The 18,177-nt window shown below is 33.9% G+C and overlaps 1 protein-coding gene across 1 annotated transcript in view; it reads right to left on the bottom strand.

The window, feature by feature from the left end:
• The window catches only part of SLC4A10 (solute carrier family 4 member 10), a 197,261-nt gene that overhangs the window by 88,505 nt on the left and 90,579 nt on the right, over positions 1-18,177 (bottom strand). Inside the window, exons 7-10 of the mRNA XM_046658900.1 lie at positions 15,492-15,583; positions 14,426-14,515; positions 9,237-9,394; positions 6,102-6,189 (exon numbers count right to left, since the gene is read on the bottom strand). Of these exons, the coding sequence (XP_046514856.1) occupies positions 6,102-6,189; positions 9,237-9,394; positions 14,426-14,515; positions 15,492-15,583 (428 nt within the window). The remainder of the gene's footprint in view (positions 1-6,101; positions 6,190-9,236; positions 9,395-14,425; positions 14,516-15,491; positions 15,584-18,177) is intronic.

Genomic DNA, 18,177 nt, shown 5'->3' with positions numbered 1-18,177 from the left:
AAGAAAGAAATTCCAGCAAATGCATTTGTTTTCTTCAAGCCTGCTTTTACTATGTTTGGACCTTTGTTCTTCCATTTATTTCTTAGAATAAGCTTACCAAGCTCCTTGATAAATCCTGCTTGAATTTTCATGGGAATTGCATTGATTTCTCTCACAATATATTGCTTGCCTAGATTGTTGCAATGCCTCTTAAATGGTCTCTCTGCTTTTGCCTTTGCTCCTCCAAAAAGGCTGAATCCAGTAGCCAAATAATCCATTTAAAATGTAAGATAAATCATATCATTTCTCTACTCAAAACTTTCCATTTGCTTCTCAACTCAAAATCCTTAGATGACCTACAATACCCTACTCAGACCTCTCTCACCTCATCGCCTACTGCCCTCTCTCTCCCCTTCTCCCTCCTGCCCAGCCATGTTGTCCTCCTTGCTGTTTTCCAGATATTCCTGGCACACTCCCATCTCAAAGCATTTGCCCTTGTTTATCTTTTTGCTTGGAAAGTTGTTCCCTCAGATATCTAAATAGCTTGTGCCCTCTCCTCCTGTAGGTTGTTTGCTGAAATGTCTCCTCAGGAAGGACTTCCCTGACCACCTGATTTTAACTTGCAACTCTCCCCATCCCAGCCCTATCTCCCTTCCCTGCTTTCACGGTCTCCTCCACAGCACTTGTCATATATTTTACTTATCCATGTGTTAGTCCATCTTTCCACTAGACTATTAGCTCAAGGAAAAAGAAGCCTTTTGTCTCTTTTTTTCCCTGATATATCCCCAGCAATTGCAAGAGTGCCTGATGAATAGTCTACATTCAATAAATATTTGTTGAATGAATTAATGAAGAACAAAGTGAGGAAGGGACTTGTCCTACTGGAGATCAAGACTCATTATAGTAAAGTTACTATAACTAAGATGGTGGTGGCACAGAGGTGGATAATGTTTTTTGAAAGGCAGGCATTGCTAACTACTGAATAAATGATGGGTTAATCAATAAATGGTACTAAGTCAAGTGATTATCTACACAAAAATGAAATTGCAACTCTACCTACATCCCACACAAAAAGCAATTTTAGGCATATTAAAAACTTAAATGTGAGAGATAAAGTATAAAACTCATTGAACATAATATAGAAAGATGTATTTGTGACCTCAAGGTAAGCAATAATACAAATCTCAAAGATTTAGAGTCAAAGCACACAACAAATTTTAGTTGTTCTCCATGGGAGAAAAAGAAAGAGAGGTGTTCGATAATGTCAACTGCCAATAAGAGATCAAGTGACATGAGTGGTGAACATAGGATGGTATATTTTGTAAATTGTGACCTTACTGAAAGCAGTTTCAGTAGAGTGGTAGTGACAGAAATCAGACTGCAGTACATTAGGAGATGAATGAAGCTAAGATATTCAGGACCAAGTAGAGACTACTCCTTCAAGGCTCTTGAGATTCAGATTCAATCAACACTTCTTCAGAGATAGCTGCTTTGTTAAGCAGTAAGGCATTTCATTTTAAGGATGGGGAAAACCTGGACATTTATTTCCTATGTATTTCCTAAGTAGCTACTATATGTTCAGCATATTTGCTGATTGAACAGAAAGAGTCAGTGTTGACTTAAGATCTAGGAGACAGAAACAGAAAATTATTAGCTCAAAAATCCAGATCAAGGGGCCAGCGCCATAGCACAGTGGTTAAGTTTGATGCACTCTGATTCGGTGGCCCAGGTTCACATATTTGGCTCCTGGGTGTAGGCCTGTAGCACTCATCAGCCATGCTGTGGCAGCAACCCACATATAAAGTGGAGGAAGATTTGCACAGATGTCAGCTCAGGCCTAATCTTCCTCAGAAAAAAAAAAAAAATCCAGAACAAGAAAGAGAAAAACAATGTCACTATTCTTAGTAATTTTTTGTTATTGTTTTTGCTTTTGTTTTCATTAAAAAATGTTACTTATGTTAATATATGATTTTATTATTATTTTAAATGAATTCATAAACATATTTTTTAAATTATCAGTTTTAAGCTCTATTATGATAAACATCGACATATTATCTATATAAACAGAAGCTCTTTGGAGTGCTTAATAATTTTTAAGAATATAAAAGGATCGATACCTTGGTAGTAGTACTAATAAACAAAATCACATGATTTATCTCTAATAATACTCAACAGAAAGGGAGAAAATAGATTACTGGATTGATTCAAAATAAAGTATTGCTAGGATGACTAGCACATTCAGTCATTAATTCATTAGAAAAAATTTATTGAAATTGACTGAGGGCCAGACACTATGACAAACCTGAAAACACAAAATGAAAAGACAGTCTACCTACAAGGAGTTCCCAATACAGAGAGGAAAAAACTAAACAGCTCAGTCAACAAATATTTATTTGAGCACCTGACAAAATCAGGGCAAAAAAACGAACATTAAGTGGTAACTGCTCCCGTGGAATTTACAGTTTGATAATGCAATCCAATTCACCATTTTCTTAACCAAACTAAGCTCTATGAATCAACATATTAAATTTTGTTCTTAATGAGTACAATTATTCAATAGCCTTCAAAGCAATTAGATAAGCAGAACAATTCCTCCACCTAGGCTTTGAAGAATAAAAAACTTTTTTCTCTTTCAGAAGTATTTAAATATTTTTTTGATATTCAATGAATGTGCTACTGTAATTAACACATCCTATTATTATTAACAGCTCTCATTTTATGGAGTAACTCTGGCTGAGTTTCTGCTTCTCTATCTGACTGTTCACAGTTACAAATTGCCCTAAAGCTAAGTTCTAAACTTTCAAGTCTAAAGGATTGGTGTTCAAGCCTTCAACAGATGGCTGATGTTTGTTCCCAAATTAGGTAGTTCTCATTAATCAAGGAAATAGACGGAAGTCCCTTCTTTGCTCTCATTCTAAATCTAAAATTTATAAAACATGGATGTTTCTCTGTTGTTCTATGTCACTTGATTAGTCAAAAGAACTTTAGAATTAACATCTTTCAGTTGAGAAAATCTTGACCCCTAATTGAGGAAGGGGAGGATGAGGAAAAGAGATACCTAGCATATACGCACCTCCCATGACACAATATGCTCCTCTCACCATATGACACATCCTATGCCCTAGAGATATCTTAATGCAATGTCCTTATGTCTTAGGTGTGGAAATATAATATAACATGAAACAAATGTGTATGAAAGTGACAGTTGTGAAATACAAATCACAGTGCTATTTATTCTACAATACTGTAAAAGTTGAAAAATGTTAATTAATATGGAAACACTAAAAGCAAAGATACTGTATCTTCTCATAGACAGTTCTACTAGAGCAAGATTTTTGTCCTCATAAAGCCCTTTTTTCACTCTCCTGTCTTCTTCCAGATTTCCTCAACAGAATATGTTACTCATTGTAGTGGATTAAGTAGTGTTCTATCAAAATATATGTCCACCTCAGAATGTGCTTATTTGGAATAAGTGTCGTTGGAGATGTACTTCAGGTAAGGACCTCAAGATGAGGTCATCCTGGATTACACTGGGCCCTAAATCCAATGACAAGTATCCTAATAACATTCAGAAAAGGTGAAGACACACAGAGACACAGGGAAGAAGGCAATGTGAAGATGGAGGCAGAGATGGGAATTTTGCTGCCACAAGACAAGGAATAATAGTAGGAGCCACTAGAAGCTGGAAGAGAAAAGGAAAAATTCTCTCCTAGAGCCTTCAAAGAGAATGTGGCCCTGCTGAAACCTTCACTTCAGACTTCTGGTGCCCCAAAATGTGGGAAAATAAATTATTCTCGTTTTAGTCACCCAGTTTGTGGTAATTTTTCATGGCAGCATAGGTTCTTTCTGAAACCGATGAAAAAAATATTTTTCTTCTAGCTTTTCTTTTCCTATGTGTAAACATCAATAACCAATTCATAGAAAACCATAAAACATAAGTTGAACAGATATAATAGAAGAATTTATATCAAACCCCAAACACAAGCTCAAATTTTCAGATTTCACAAGCCTTGCAAAAATTATATACAATACTAATTCATTCTTTTTATAGATTTTCAAGTATCTGAAGCCATATATTTCAATAAATACAGTATTAAATTATTCAGATGAGATTCTAGAAAATGTATAATCCCATTTGTTATTTACTATTAATTTTGAACATATGCCCCTTCTGTGATCTTTTGCATTTGCTCTTCTTTAACAATAAAAACAATAAAACAATAAAAATAGATTTCCATAAGATGTTTTGGAATATAAAAAACCAGTTGTATGATACCACTTTTATGTCTTATTTTTATGATCTTACATTTTTGAGACATGCACCTCTTTAAGAAGTTGATGAAAGCTTTTTCCAATCCAGAAAAAGTCTACATACAAATTTTTGCATAGAAAAATTTGTATGCTGTATCAGAGACATCATGAGCCCCTTGAAATTCATCTACAGCTCCTCTAAAGTTTCAAAGATTCCCAGGTTAAGAACACCTTCATTCAGGAAATTCTAAAGAGAGTTAATAGATGTTGCGTGGCTTTTAGGTGTCACCTATACTATTCAGATAAACTGTCATTGTTTTTTCTTGAGACCTTAAAATTATTTTGCCCCAAAAACTGGACAGCCACATGTAAAAGAATGAAAATTGACCTTTCTTTTTCACCATTCACAAAAATAAACTCAAAATGGATCAAAGACCTAAAGATTAGACCTGAAACAATAAGTCTTCTAGAAGAGAATATAGGCAGTACACTCTTTGACATCAGTATCAAAAGAATCTTTTCAGACACCATAACCCCTCAGAGGAGGGAAACAATAGAAAGAATAAACAAATGAGACTTCATCAGACTAAAGACCTTCTTCAAGGCAAGGGAAAACAGGATTGAAACAAAAAAACAATCCATTAATTGGGAAAAAATATTTACAAGTTATTTATCTGACAAAGGGTTAATCTCCATAATATATAAAGAACTCACACAGCTCAACAACAAAAAATCAAACAACCCGATCAAAAAATGGGCAGGTGACATGAACAGACATTTCTCCAAAGAAGATATACAGATGATCAATAGACACATGAAAAGATGCTCATCATCACTAATCATCAGGGAAATGCAAATCAAAACTACACTAAGATATCACCTTACACCTGTTACAATGGCAAAAATAACCAAAACAAAAAGTGACAAATGTTGGAGAGGTTGTGGAGAAAAAGGAACCCTCATACACTGTTGGTGGGAATTCAAACTGGTGCAGCCACTATGGAAAACAGTATGAAGATTTCTCAAAAAATTAAAAATAGAAATACCATATGACCCAGCCACCCCACTACTGGGTATCTATCCTAAGAACTTGAAATCAGCAATTCCAAAAGTCCTAAGCACCTCTATGTTCATTGCAGCATTATTTACAATAGCCAAGAAGTGGAAGCAACCTAAGTACCCAGCAACTGATGATTGGATAAAGAAGATATGGTATATATATGCAATGGAATACTACTCAGCCACAAAAAAGGACAAAATCGTCCCATTCACAACAACATGGATGGACCTTGAGGGTATTATGTTAGATGAAATAAGCCAGATAGAGAAAGACGAACTCTGTATGACTCCACTCATAGGTGGAAGTTAGCATATAGACAAAGAGAACTGATTGGTGGTTACCAGAGGAAAGGGGGGTTGGGGGGAGGGGACAAAGGGTGAAGTGGTGTACCTACAACACGACTAACAATAATGTACAACTGAAATTTCACAAGGTTGTAAACTATCATAATCTTAATAAAAAGAAAAAAAAATATTTTGCCCCAAACAAGATTTGCAATGACATTAACAATGGTGCTCACTTTGGCAGCACATATACTATAAGGGGAATATTAAAAATATATATTCTAAATGTCACTAAACAATGAATTTTCTTTAGAAAAAGGGGATTTTAAAGCATTATATTCATGTGTGTGAATTTATTACCCCTTTTAAACAAACTTTTCCAAAGTAAATTTCACAGTGGAAGCATATAAGAAGGGGGATTCAATAAAGAGAAATCTGATTCACAGCAGATTATCATGAATACAGGAACTCCAAAAGTTAGGTGTACCTAGTAGGGGGAAATGTTCCCAATGAACTTGAATAAATACCTCATCTGTCATTAAGGTTGCAATTGATCTGCCAATCTCATGGTACTGTTGACCCTTTCCCAGGGGTCCCAGAAGAATGAACAAAAATCTGTAATAAACAAAAAAAACATGAATGTCTCAAGGCAGAAACATAAAAATAATTTTAGTAGTACAGAATCATTCATTTCAAAGAAATTACTAAAGATGGGAACTTTAATGTAAAAATATTTCCATATTTTTTCACGGTTTATTATTATTTTGAACCATTTTACAATGATTGACTCTTATGCTTAAGATCCTTGAGCAATGGGAATACGTGGTTATTTTGATCTCAGTGTTTCCCCATTTAGTTACCTGTAGAGTCTATATAGTTGTTATTGAGAATTTCAAGGATTCTATAGTCTTTAGAAGAGGAAGGTGGGAAAAGTAAAATCTGATTCAATCTTTCTGAATTAGAAGGAAGAGAACTCAGTAATATGCAAATTGTAGAACTAGGTAGAAGGAGAAAAAGGTAATATGGTAGTACAAAAAGAGAACATATGATCAAAAAAAATAGGTGTACGTAAAATTTACATTAAATAAAAAAAGCTATGGTCAGAAATCAAAGATCAGTTATGCAGAAGAAAATGGGGAGTTAGCGATCTATTAATTCCAGTGCTGCAGGAATAAAAATACCAGGTGCACTGTGATATTCCATCTAAATCAGGTTGAAAATCTGGCAAACTTATCACAACTGGAGCTTTTGAAGAAATCAACACAAGCTCTAACTTTGGAGAACTGGTAATTGTCCTGTCGCTGAAAAGGTCAATGCTGCAGGGAAATTGTGCAAATTGAAAAATGCCCTATATTTGGTAATATAATCCTATGACAATAATTTGTTAAATGGTTTATGCTCTTAAGTATGAAGACTCGTGGCTTTATAAGGTGCACTGAAATAGTTACTATAATTCTACCCTTCATTTAGTTATAAACTTTAGAATTGGTACACGTTTTTACATGACACATTTATACACAGTCTTAGAGGGTCTGACATTAATTTTTCATTTTATTGTAACTGAATCCAAGTCAATTTTTACTGTAAAGAAAGGTCCACCACACAGTTAAAATAGCAATAGTCTAATGTGGTGGCAGATGCTTTATCAACTATAATAATTTTAAGAAATTTCCTAACCTATGTACATCTTGCTATTTTTCAGGTTTCCATTCCATGGGCTATTTATAAAGTCCTAAAAGATTATTTTCTGACATTTCTACTGTGTGTTGCTGTTATATTCATGGTATGCCCTTTTGTCCTCCTAAGAAAGGATAATTAGGAACCTCGAATAGCTTTCTTTATTCTATTTGTCTAACTAATCTTCTTCCATTTTTCACCTTTCCTTACTAAACTGTCTAGTCTTTTTAATCTCTCCTTCTACAGTGGCTCTACCGTGCCCCTAATTTTTCCTCCATTGTTCTCTACACATATTTTGCCATGTCAGTATGAAATGAGGTCACCTAAACCTTGACAGTTTTCAAAGTGAGAGTACATAACCCCATTATGGCTTTTCTCCACTCCTGGGAATTTTCCTTTTCTTTCCTTTGAAATATAGGAACTATCATTGTCATAAACAGCTATCATTTACTCAGAGTTCATCAGACACCTTCCTAAACAGTGGAACAAGAAGGCACCGCTTGGATGACTGAAAAGGAATTTTACACTACTAAAATAATACCTCTACAGTTAGTAAGTTTGACATTTTAAATCTGAATCCCAAATTCCCAGAAACTCTGAATAGGTTGCAGGTTGTGTATAGAAAAATCCAGCCTTAATGATACAGTCAGACGCCACTTTAATCTGCTCAGCTCACCTTTCTCCCTTTTTAATAAAAATTGATGTTTATCAGAAGTCTCAGTAGCCCTCCAACAGGATGAACAGACACTTCTTTCTACAATCCGCATGGTAAATAGGTTCCTGCTTCAAATCTGTTCCTGCCACAGATTCAGGCACAGGTACTTGAACGCTGTATCCCATTTCAATAAGCTAAGCTGTTACAAAAGGAGGCCTCTCCTGATTAAACTATTTCATATTTTTGGAATATCTTGTCCGTAATCAAAGCACAGAGTGATGTAATCTGCTGTGTCTTAAGTTAAGCCTAAAGGTCCGCAGAGGAAACACATTCTACAAACCCAGTTGCCACAGCACCCAAACTTTTCATCATTTTAACCTGCCTAAGGTGTTCAGTGTTTAGAAGAGGATACATACTAACAGCATCTGAAACAGTTACAGCATCAAAGGGCATCAGTCATGTGGGAAAGGAGCCCTGCATAGATATGTTTGACCATGACAATAGGATCATAGTGAAATACACACGGCTGTCTGTGCATAGGAATCACATTTGATGGAGGAAGAAGGGAAGAAAACAGTGTCCCCTGGATGAATTGCTAGGAACCTAACATGCTGAAGTCAATATTCTTTTTTTTTTTCACAATTTTGCCTGCAGTTTTATATCTATAAACTAGAGATAAATGATAAACATAATTCAGTTTTATTATCCCTAAGTCGTTAGTTTTTGTGTATTGCTAAATAAAAAACAAGCTCAGGTGAACAAATCAAACTTGCACTTTTGATTTGGATTCACCCACAGTACCATGGTGCTATTACCAATGATTCTTCAGACTGTATGTATGACAGGCATACTGCACCCAGGATTGGACTACAGTACATTAGATCCAGCAGGGACTATCCTAATGATGGCACTTAACGTATTTTGATGGCCTACTCATTCAAGCATAAACCAAGCCCTGGAAACTTTGATCTTCCTGAGTTTGACCACAGTCATATACAGGATTCTCTCTTTAGCCCACAGTCTAATGCAATCTTTGAGAAAAGCCTAACACTTGATCACTTTTTACCAAAATTGGTAATTTATATGGTGATATAGAACAGAGTATACAGAGAGAGGAGCGCACCTAAAAAACACATAGGAAAGGAGGAAAGGACAGAATAATCTTTAAAATACTTTTTCCCCTCTTCCACAAACAAGAAGAAACAATAGTTTCATGGATCACAAATTAGTTTCCAGAAAAAACTCTGAGGAAATTATCTTTACTCCTTGTTTTTTTCCCCACAAAAAGATGGCTTAAGAAAAATGCAAAAGATGCTCTTATACTTTTTACCTGGTTGGGATTGGGACTTCAGCCAGTCCTTGAAGCAACACAGCTGGGGACAACCTGACAAACGCAACTACAGTTCGATCCAAGAATTCCAATTCCCCAACTAAGATGTTTGAAGCTTCAGCACCAGGAGGAATCTTTTTCATAAAATGTAGATCAACCTGTGAGCATCACAAGGTAAAACAAGATAAATCAAAATTGGAAAAACTTAGTAATCATACCCTGCTACAGTGCTTCATACTTGGTAATCCATCAATAAATACAGTTTAAACAAATACAGCTTATATAAATATATTGTAAATAGATTTTTTAAATAAACATCTCATTTATCCTTTAAAAATATTTTTTTCTTTACTTGTGTATTTTTCTGATTCATCACCAGTAAGCTAAATACTCTAGTTTCTCAACTCAATTTTTTAAAAAGAAGCTTCTTCAGCATTATCAATCTTGAAATTTTGGGGAGAAAAGAGTATGTGCTCAGTTAAACGAATAATTTAGTTAGCATTTGCCAATAGAGTTAAATATTTTTATACTAAATTATCTTAATTTTGTGCACAATACATTTCAATTAACTAACACAAAAAAATATGCCTATTTCAAAGGAAATATAATCATGTGCCTCCTGACAGTATAAATTATGACACTAGTCTTCATCTTTATTCTAGTTATTCTATATCCTACATACTTTATACTTCACTTGATCATTCTTCAATTTTAATTTCTCATTGGAGAATTTAGACATGGCAGAGCAAAGAAAACAAGAATAAAATCATTAACATTTGGAGTTGCTGACAAACTATAGTTGAATTTCTCATATGAGATGTCTATGATTGAAATGAATGCACACAAACCAAAAGTGACCATTAACAAGAAGAAATGCTTAGAGTAAAGGGTGAAGTCTGGAAAATGAATGTAAAATATTCTTAAGAATAAATATCAATTTTTATGTACAGGGCATCGGTGAAAACCAAGCAGTGACTTTAAAGTCAATTTTACAAGGCGTACTTCTTTTTTCTAACTCATTTGACTTGCTTTTTATGAAAATCTTTTTAAAGATTTAGTTTTATGTTCTCATGTTAATAAAATGGGGGCTAAAGATCAAAGTGGGACTAGCCAAGAGAGAGAAAAGAGCTCTGGCAAATACAGGTGAGGCTGAGAACATTTTTTTAGGCCAGATATTGCTTTCACAAGTTTAATGATTGGAGACATTTTTCCAAGAAGTTTAAAATGAAAAAAATTAAAACTTTTAGAAGCAGTATCTTAGGAAATCCATAGCCAGACTTTAGTAACTATGTTAAATATGTCGCCTTCTGAAATCAAGACCTCAGTACAGCTACTTAGAAGATTTGTAACTACCTAATTTTTCTGTAACACAAGAGTACCACAAAACATAAAATCCATTCTATGGAGTATACATTTTTTTTTTTTTTATTAAGATTTTATTTTTTTCCTTTTTCTCCCCAAAGCCCCCCAGTACATAGTTGTGTATTCTTCTAGTTGTGGCATGTGGGACGCTGCCTCAGCGTGGTCTGATGAGCAGTGCCATGTCCGCGCCCAGGACTCGAACCAACGAAACACTGGGCCGCCTGCAGCGGAGCGCGCGAACTTAACCACTCGGCCACGGGGCCAGCCCCTATGGAGTATACATTTTATCACAGGGATTAAATATAAAAATAATCTGCAGCACTTCACTAAAAATATCAAACAGAACCAATGCTCTGTTTTAAAGAAAAAGAAAAATTATGTAACAAAGCAAAACTGCCTGTAAAAAATTATGACACATATTACAAATTCCAAGAGTTTTAACTTATAAATATACTTCCAAATATAAACTTGTAAACTCATAAAACACATACATTGAGATATTACATGGCAAATATCTTCCTTTTTATAGAATCTAGCCTTTCAATTTATAGGTAGGAAACTTATTTATTTACCTTAATAATATAAGGTTAAATTTCATGGGAATTATTATCATATTTTCGCATTTATATTTCTAGCTAGGAGAAATGCACACATTGAAAATGCTTTAAATTAGTAATGCTTTACAATTTCACTATCACACGTAAATTCTCAAGAAGGGAATAAAAGATTATCTACACACTACTAGCCCTGTGAGAAAAACATAATAAATCTTCATAAGTCTTTCAGAGCATAAAAGAGTAAACAATTAAGTTTGTCTCCCCATGAAAATAACTATTATACAAGCTTAATACACTGGAATAAAATTCAAAAAGAGAAAATAGCTTTTTAAGAAAATTTATGATTGACAAACAATATGAGTTATATTGGTAATACCTGTCATAACTTTAATAAGAAGTTTAAATTCCACCTGGAAAACTTTCTATAAGCTCATTTATTGCTTGACAAATGCCATGGCCTTGACTATTGAAGTCTTTGCCTCAGGCAGGTGGCAATTATACAAATAACTGCTTTAAGATGCAATTTAATTAAATCAAGGAGTATGTAATATGCTAAAATAGTGTAATTTTATAAAAGGAAATATATGTTCCTTATACATGATTTTTTTGCATTATACAATATCTAATATATCATTGATTGATATCTGTTATTTAGAAAAAGCATTAAAATATACAGAACTTAATTTCAGGATTAGCAAATTCAAGTTTTGATTTAAGATGTAACCACTTAATAGTTAAATAACATATATCTGGAGTAGCCATTATATTATACTCATTACATTATATTATTCTTGGAGTAGTTAAATTTTGGGAGGTGGCCCCTCAGGAATAATATAATTTTTGTTTCTGTGTTATAATTTTGTATTTGTGTTATAACAACACAATTTTTATATTTGTGTTAATATACAATTCACAAAGAATCTTATTTGTCAATCTAACTACCTTTTACAATAACAAAAGATCACATTTAAGGACCACAATTTAACCTTTTATAAAATTACAAATACCTAAAACGGCTCTGAGGAACTAGGTTGAATTACATCCCTAAGACAATCCTTAAGTGGACTGAAACACTTGGAATGAACATAAAAAACTTCTGGAATTTTCTGGTCCTCTGAACAGGACCTTGAAGAAATCAAACTATACTCTTATGGATCTGTATTTACACTGATGCTTCTAGGTTCTTCAGACCTTTATGCTAAGAAGGGAAAGATGCTTATTCTGGGCATTTGGTACTAAAGCTGTGGGTGAGAAACAGTTATATCTTTAGGGAACAGGGTTAGACAGAAGACCGCGGTGGAAGTGGAAGTGTCTGGACAAGCTACACACTGAGATGTGAAGGGAATACAGATGGAACTTTAGGGAGAAAGTTTGTCTTAAGCCCATTATAGAAAGTACAAGAAAATTAATAGGGATTCTCTGGGGAGAAATGGTGTTGTGACACTAATCAGCCAGTGATCTTGAGCAGCTCTCTGAATCTCTCTGGGATTCAGCTTTCTCGCCTTCTAAATGAGGAGATTTCTAAGGTTTCCTACAGTTCTAGGATTTAATAATCTAACTCTGTAATATGTTTCACATACTAAAGATAGATGCAGAAGAAAGTTCTTTCTACGTAGAAAATAATGTGAAGGCTTCTTTGGGTCATTTGAAATAAAAGAAAGACCACCAGCATTTGAGAAATATTAAAATAGCCATCTTCTATGTGTCAGTTTGAAAAATAAAGAGACAAAGTGTTTTGACACATCTATTTTTTAAAAGCATTATAGGAAGCGAAAACCCGACAGATTATATTCAAAAAAAGTCCTTAAATGAGTAAGTTTGATGGGCCCATCCATTGGAAGGGTTAAAAATATGTAGATTGAATGTAGATAGAATATAGAATCAAGTCACATGAAATGAATACAGACTTTTTCTTCTTTCCTTAACTTATCAAAATTCTACCAGGGTTTGGAATCTACATATTAAAACTTAAAATATTTAAATGGAAAAAGTTACCTAGAGACTTGCTGAGCTTTGATAAAATCATTACCAAACTGAAATCATTAGGCTAAAAACTCTTAACTCATGGACTGTAAAATCTGGCATTAAAATTCATTTCCATAATGATAGATCATGTTTGTTCTTTCCGAACCCTACTACTCTGCCCTGCCAGGTTATAAAGTAAGAAGTATTACTTGGTTTTTCAAAAAAGTTCCAGAACTAAAGGCTTAAATTATTTTGAATCTCACAGGACTCATTCAACAAATACATACCAAACACTGTTCAAGGCACTAGAGATCCAGTGGAGACAAAAACATATTAAATTCTACTCTAATATTTATTTTTGACACTACTATTTCCACTAATGTTAATAACAACAATAATCATAGTAGCCATCTTTTATCAAACACCTAACTGTATGCCCAGCACTCTGCCAGACTCTCTCTGCATATCTTATTTATTCTTTGCAACAAAATTATAAGTAGGCATTATTATTCTTATTTTACAAATGAGAAAGCTGAAGTTCAGAGGACTTCTCAAAGATCGGACAGCTTATAAATGTTAGAGTTAGGACTCAAAGTCTCATGCTCTTTCTTCAAAGCCATGTTCTTTCCAATGTGCCATGCTGTGGACAAGAGACTTAGGAATACAGATGGTTGGCACTGAGTAGAGGGCACTGAGTACAGATGGAATGGACCAACGATTGGAAATGTAATAAGGAAGAAAAGGATTAAAGGAGAGAAAATCTACTTTTCGCTCTTCTATAGTTCTGTTTTGGAGGACCTGAAGATAAGACTACTGTCTCCAATTGGCAATATTTATTTTCTTCCAAATGTGATGAAGCATTTTTGAAGGCTGCAAAGATAGGTCAGACAACTAAAAGCAAAATGATCTGGAGATATAAAATTCAGTGTCAAAGGATCATAGCCTTAAAAAAAATTGAAAGGCAATTTATTTGAAAAGATGTGATTTATTATCACTGTTTTTGAAAATGTTAAATATGCCCTTGTTACGCTGTTAATGCCTTCATAAATAAGCAAGCAATTTCTTATGTCATTGCTTTTAGGATATTGTTTCAAATAAAGAATATCAGAAATTAAATAAATGGCAGTTTGTTGCGACAATTCTATTCCAACTAACGGATGAATGAAGATGTAATGCTTTAAAAGGATATTTGCTGGAGTGGCAGATGGAATACATTTGACCTGGCTTAATATTTGAATCACATGCCTCCATACAGTGAAATGAGCTTTGAACCACTGTAGAAACATAGCCAGAGTATGCCCTCACCTCTCTCTCTTGCTGGTGTGGAGGTCCTTTTTCATGCCTTTGTTTCATCCCACATGGACTAGTATGCCCCTTTTGTTGGCCTCCCAGTCCCTGCACGCATAATTAACAGACTTAAGCTGGTACACCGTGCTCCCACGGAGACTCCGCCAGGCACCAGAGGGAGAGCATGCACATGACTAGACCTAGACCATTTAGGCATTGGCAGAGGGATTCTGAAACAGCAACAAGGAGCTGATTGCTATTAATCTTTTCAGAAGTTCAATGCAGGCAACTTCCTCCACTGCTGCCTCCCATTCCCACCTCCTCCCACTGTTAGACTCATTGCCAGCGCTAAGTGCTTTACAGAAAAAAATCACTCTGAGTTACTACTGTTTCAGCCACTCAGATAAAGAGAATTGTTGATTCTGTCTATATTTGGTCAATATCGAAACTCTTTCCTGTTCAAGCGTGAAGTTTGCCATAGCCTACAACAGCACAATGTCAGGAATTTGCTAACCAAAATCACACTATTTTCACAGACTCGTTATTTTCTTAGAATAGATTCAAGTAAATGGTTTCATTTGAATTGTCTCCAGTTAGATGTATCCCTCAACAGAATCAGTCTTTATTATTTTTTATTCAAAACGCTGCTCAGTCTTACTATATTCTTCTAGTGTTTCCTTAGTCTAACGCCTTTTTCTGAATTACAACAATGAAACTTTATATTAAATAATTTGCTTTTCCACAAATAGAGGGAAAATGATTTTGAAAAAAACTAGCAAAATTTTCAAATAATAAACTTCTATTAAATTCTCTGTGAAGTGCAGTTATTCTTTTTCTGGAAGAATTACATTATACCAAGTGGCTGAAACCGGAAGACTACGCATAAAACTTACAGGTTTGGTTTTGTGAATAAGCAAAACATTACATGTGAACTTAAATGCTAACATCGTCTATAACAATATCAAGCTGTGGCTAAGAAATAAAAAAACGTGCATGCAAAAATTGTGTCAACACCTCTTAAAATGGGTAGTAACTTCCAGTAATAGTTCAGCAGCTTACTTAAATGAGAGGGAGAAAAGCTTACCTTACTAAAGTCAACAGTGCTGTTTTCTCTGCTCACATCATTTTTATTTTCCACACAGGCTGGAGCAGACTGAGGAGAAACAACCTGACCTGCTAAAAGAGATTGTTATTACAGAATACAAACAATTACTTACATAATTCTAGACACGTTGAGTGAAATATGAATTAAACCAGACTAACAAAGGTGTCTTAATGAGTGTATGAGGTAAGCATGAAGGGTCAATATAAACAGAGCTATATCAATACAAATATTCTTATTTATCAGTTACAGATAGAAATGGGAGAATTCAGTCAAGAAAACGTAAACCAATTCTCAGATTAAAACTATAAATAAGGTTATTCTCTATGAAGAAAGATCACCTACAAAAATATTTAAATCTAATCCTGATTTTGAAACATCATGGATTTCTAAATTTCACTCAAAATTAACATATATATATATAGACAAGATAGATGTCTATTACAATTTAAGCTCAGACTGAAGAATTTAAAATGTAAAGTTTCTTAAAAAGGGCAAATATTTATCTGAAACATACACAGCATATTTTTAGCTTCTATTGCATCTGAAAAAAAAACAAACCAGTGAGAAGACATTCTTTGACAATAACTTTTACAGATTTCTGTATGAGAGGTTCAGTTAGAAATACTTTTACCTCACAGAGTATGAACACCGTGAATATGATTTTACGCTGGTCATTACTCAATTGTGTAAGCATACCGATATTGGTCTGCATGAGAAAAGCTCAATGAACCTGAATTGTATTAGTTTTCCATTAACACTAAGCAGTAAGGTGGTTATTGTGTAGTCTTTTCCCCCTTATAGGGGAGATTATAATATCAATTAAGTGGACAGTAGAGCTGGGAACGTGAAAAAGGCTAGAAAAAGGTAATTACATTACATTATTCACTAAATATGAAACATTCTTCTCAATCTCAACTTATCTAAAATCTATTCGTATTTAGCAAATAAATGATAAATATTAACGAGGTTTGCTTAATTTCACTTATCTCCTCTCTTCCCTAACCTGTCCCTACCTTCACTTGTTACTTTTGCTGTGAAATGAGTAATGAAAACCCAGCTCTGAAGCCTTGCCTATGTTCATGATATAACTCAGTGACTCTAAAATACTGCTCTCACTCTCATCAGTCTTAGACAGGAATATTCCCTCTTCTCTCTGCCTGGCTCTTTTCCCTATCAATCTAAATTCCAACTTTATTCAATGTTCTCCTTGAGTCTCATCTTCTCCAATTACTGCAGTCTGTACTTATCTGAACTTCTCTAAACTACTAGTGTAAATATAATAAAACCTTTTGTTTAAACTCACTCCTGAAATCTCACTTATTCTTTGTTACCTAGAAATTACTGTGTGATTTAAAACACTCATAATTTACTTTTTAAATATTGCTATAATCTTGATTTTGGAACTATTAAGCCTCTGAGGCAAGCGTCATTTATTAATAGGTACAATTTTTTATGGTTTAAAATTGTTATATTGCCAGACAGTAATGGGCTTAAGATTCTTTTAGAACTCAAATATTTCTCTGCTTTCATTAAACAAAGTAAAATAATAATTTGGCTAAGACTTTAAAATAAATTTTTAAAGCAAATTCATCTCAAACCATGTACACAAATTCTGATTACAGCATATTCCAAGGAGTATATAAACTTTAGAGAAATGACAGACTTAAGCTGCAGCCATTATTTCATTCTCCCATTTCTAACTGCAATGTGCAGCTATGACTGTGAACTGTTCATTAGCAGCCATTTAATTTATCATTCTCAAAATAATAACTGTAATTAAAAAAAAACCTTTTACATAATGCATTTGTGCAACTAACAGATGTCTTCAATCACCAGTTTCACATCATTTCTCCATATTTTCATGAGTTAGAACATTAGATATATTTAAACCTAAATTTACTGAATGTTCTTAAAATTGAGTGGTGAAATTCAAGGCATGGAAAAACTAAATAAACATATATCTGCTTTCTTATAATAATTTATTTCATGTGGTATAAAACTACACAGAAGAACAATTATTTAATTAAATCAGCAAACACATACAAAAGAGAGTCAACCCAATGCAAAAATCATCAACTTTGAAGAGATTTAATTGGATAGAAAATATGCTGTAATTTAAAATTTGAAGAATCGAATAGCTATGTTTTCATATATATTTTTTAAAAGCAGAACATTTTATAAATTACCTTCAGCTCATGCAATATGTTTAAAACATTGGCACTTGGATTTCCTCTTGGAAATATTAATATACTTTTAGATTCATTGTTCTATGTTATTCTTGATCTAAGATGAACTATTTCATCTTACAAACTATTACCTCATAAGGTTGATAATCAGAAAGATATTTGAAAACTATTTTCTATGAATATTTTAATTGATATGGATAATGACCTAGTGGAGGGTATTTAATTAGCATTAGACATACTAGATGATAGCAAATTCCTCACTAGTTCTAGATTCTAGATACGTGCATAAAATGTTTGCTAATGCAGGAAAAATAGCATAAAAACTACCAGCCTATGATATAGGAATATAAACCACAAATTTGATATCTCTTATATTTCAGAGGTAATAATTTAAAAAATAGCCCTAGGGGCCAGCCCTGTGGCATAATGGTTAAAGTCCAGCATGCTCCACTTCGGTGGCCCAGGTCCACAGGTTTGGA

This window comes from Equus quagga, chromosome 4 (genome assembly GCF_021613505.1).
Source record: "Equus quagga isolate Etosha38 chromosome 4, UCLA_HA_Equagga_1.0, whole genome shotgun sequence".
NCBI lineage: Eukaryota > Metazoa > Chordata > Mammalia > Perissodactyla > Equidae > Equus > Equus quagga.
The sequence above is the reverse complement of the archived record's forward strand: the minus strand, read 5'-3'. Positions and strand labels throughout refer to the sequence as shown.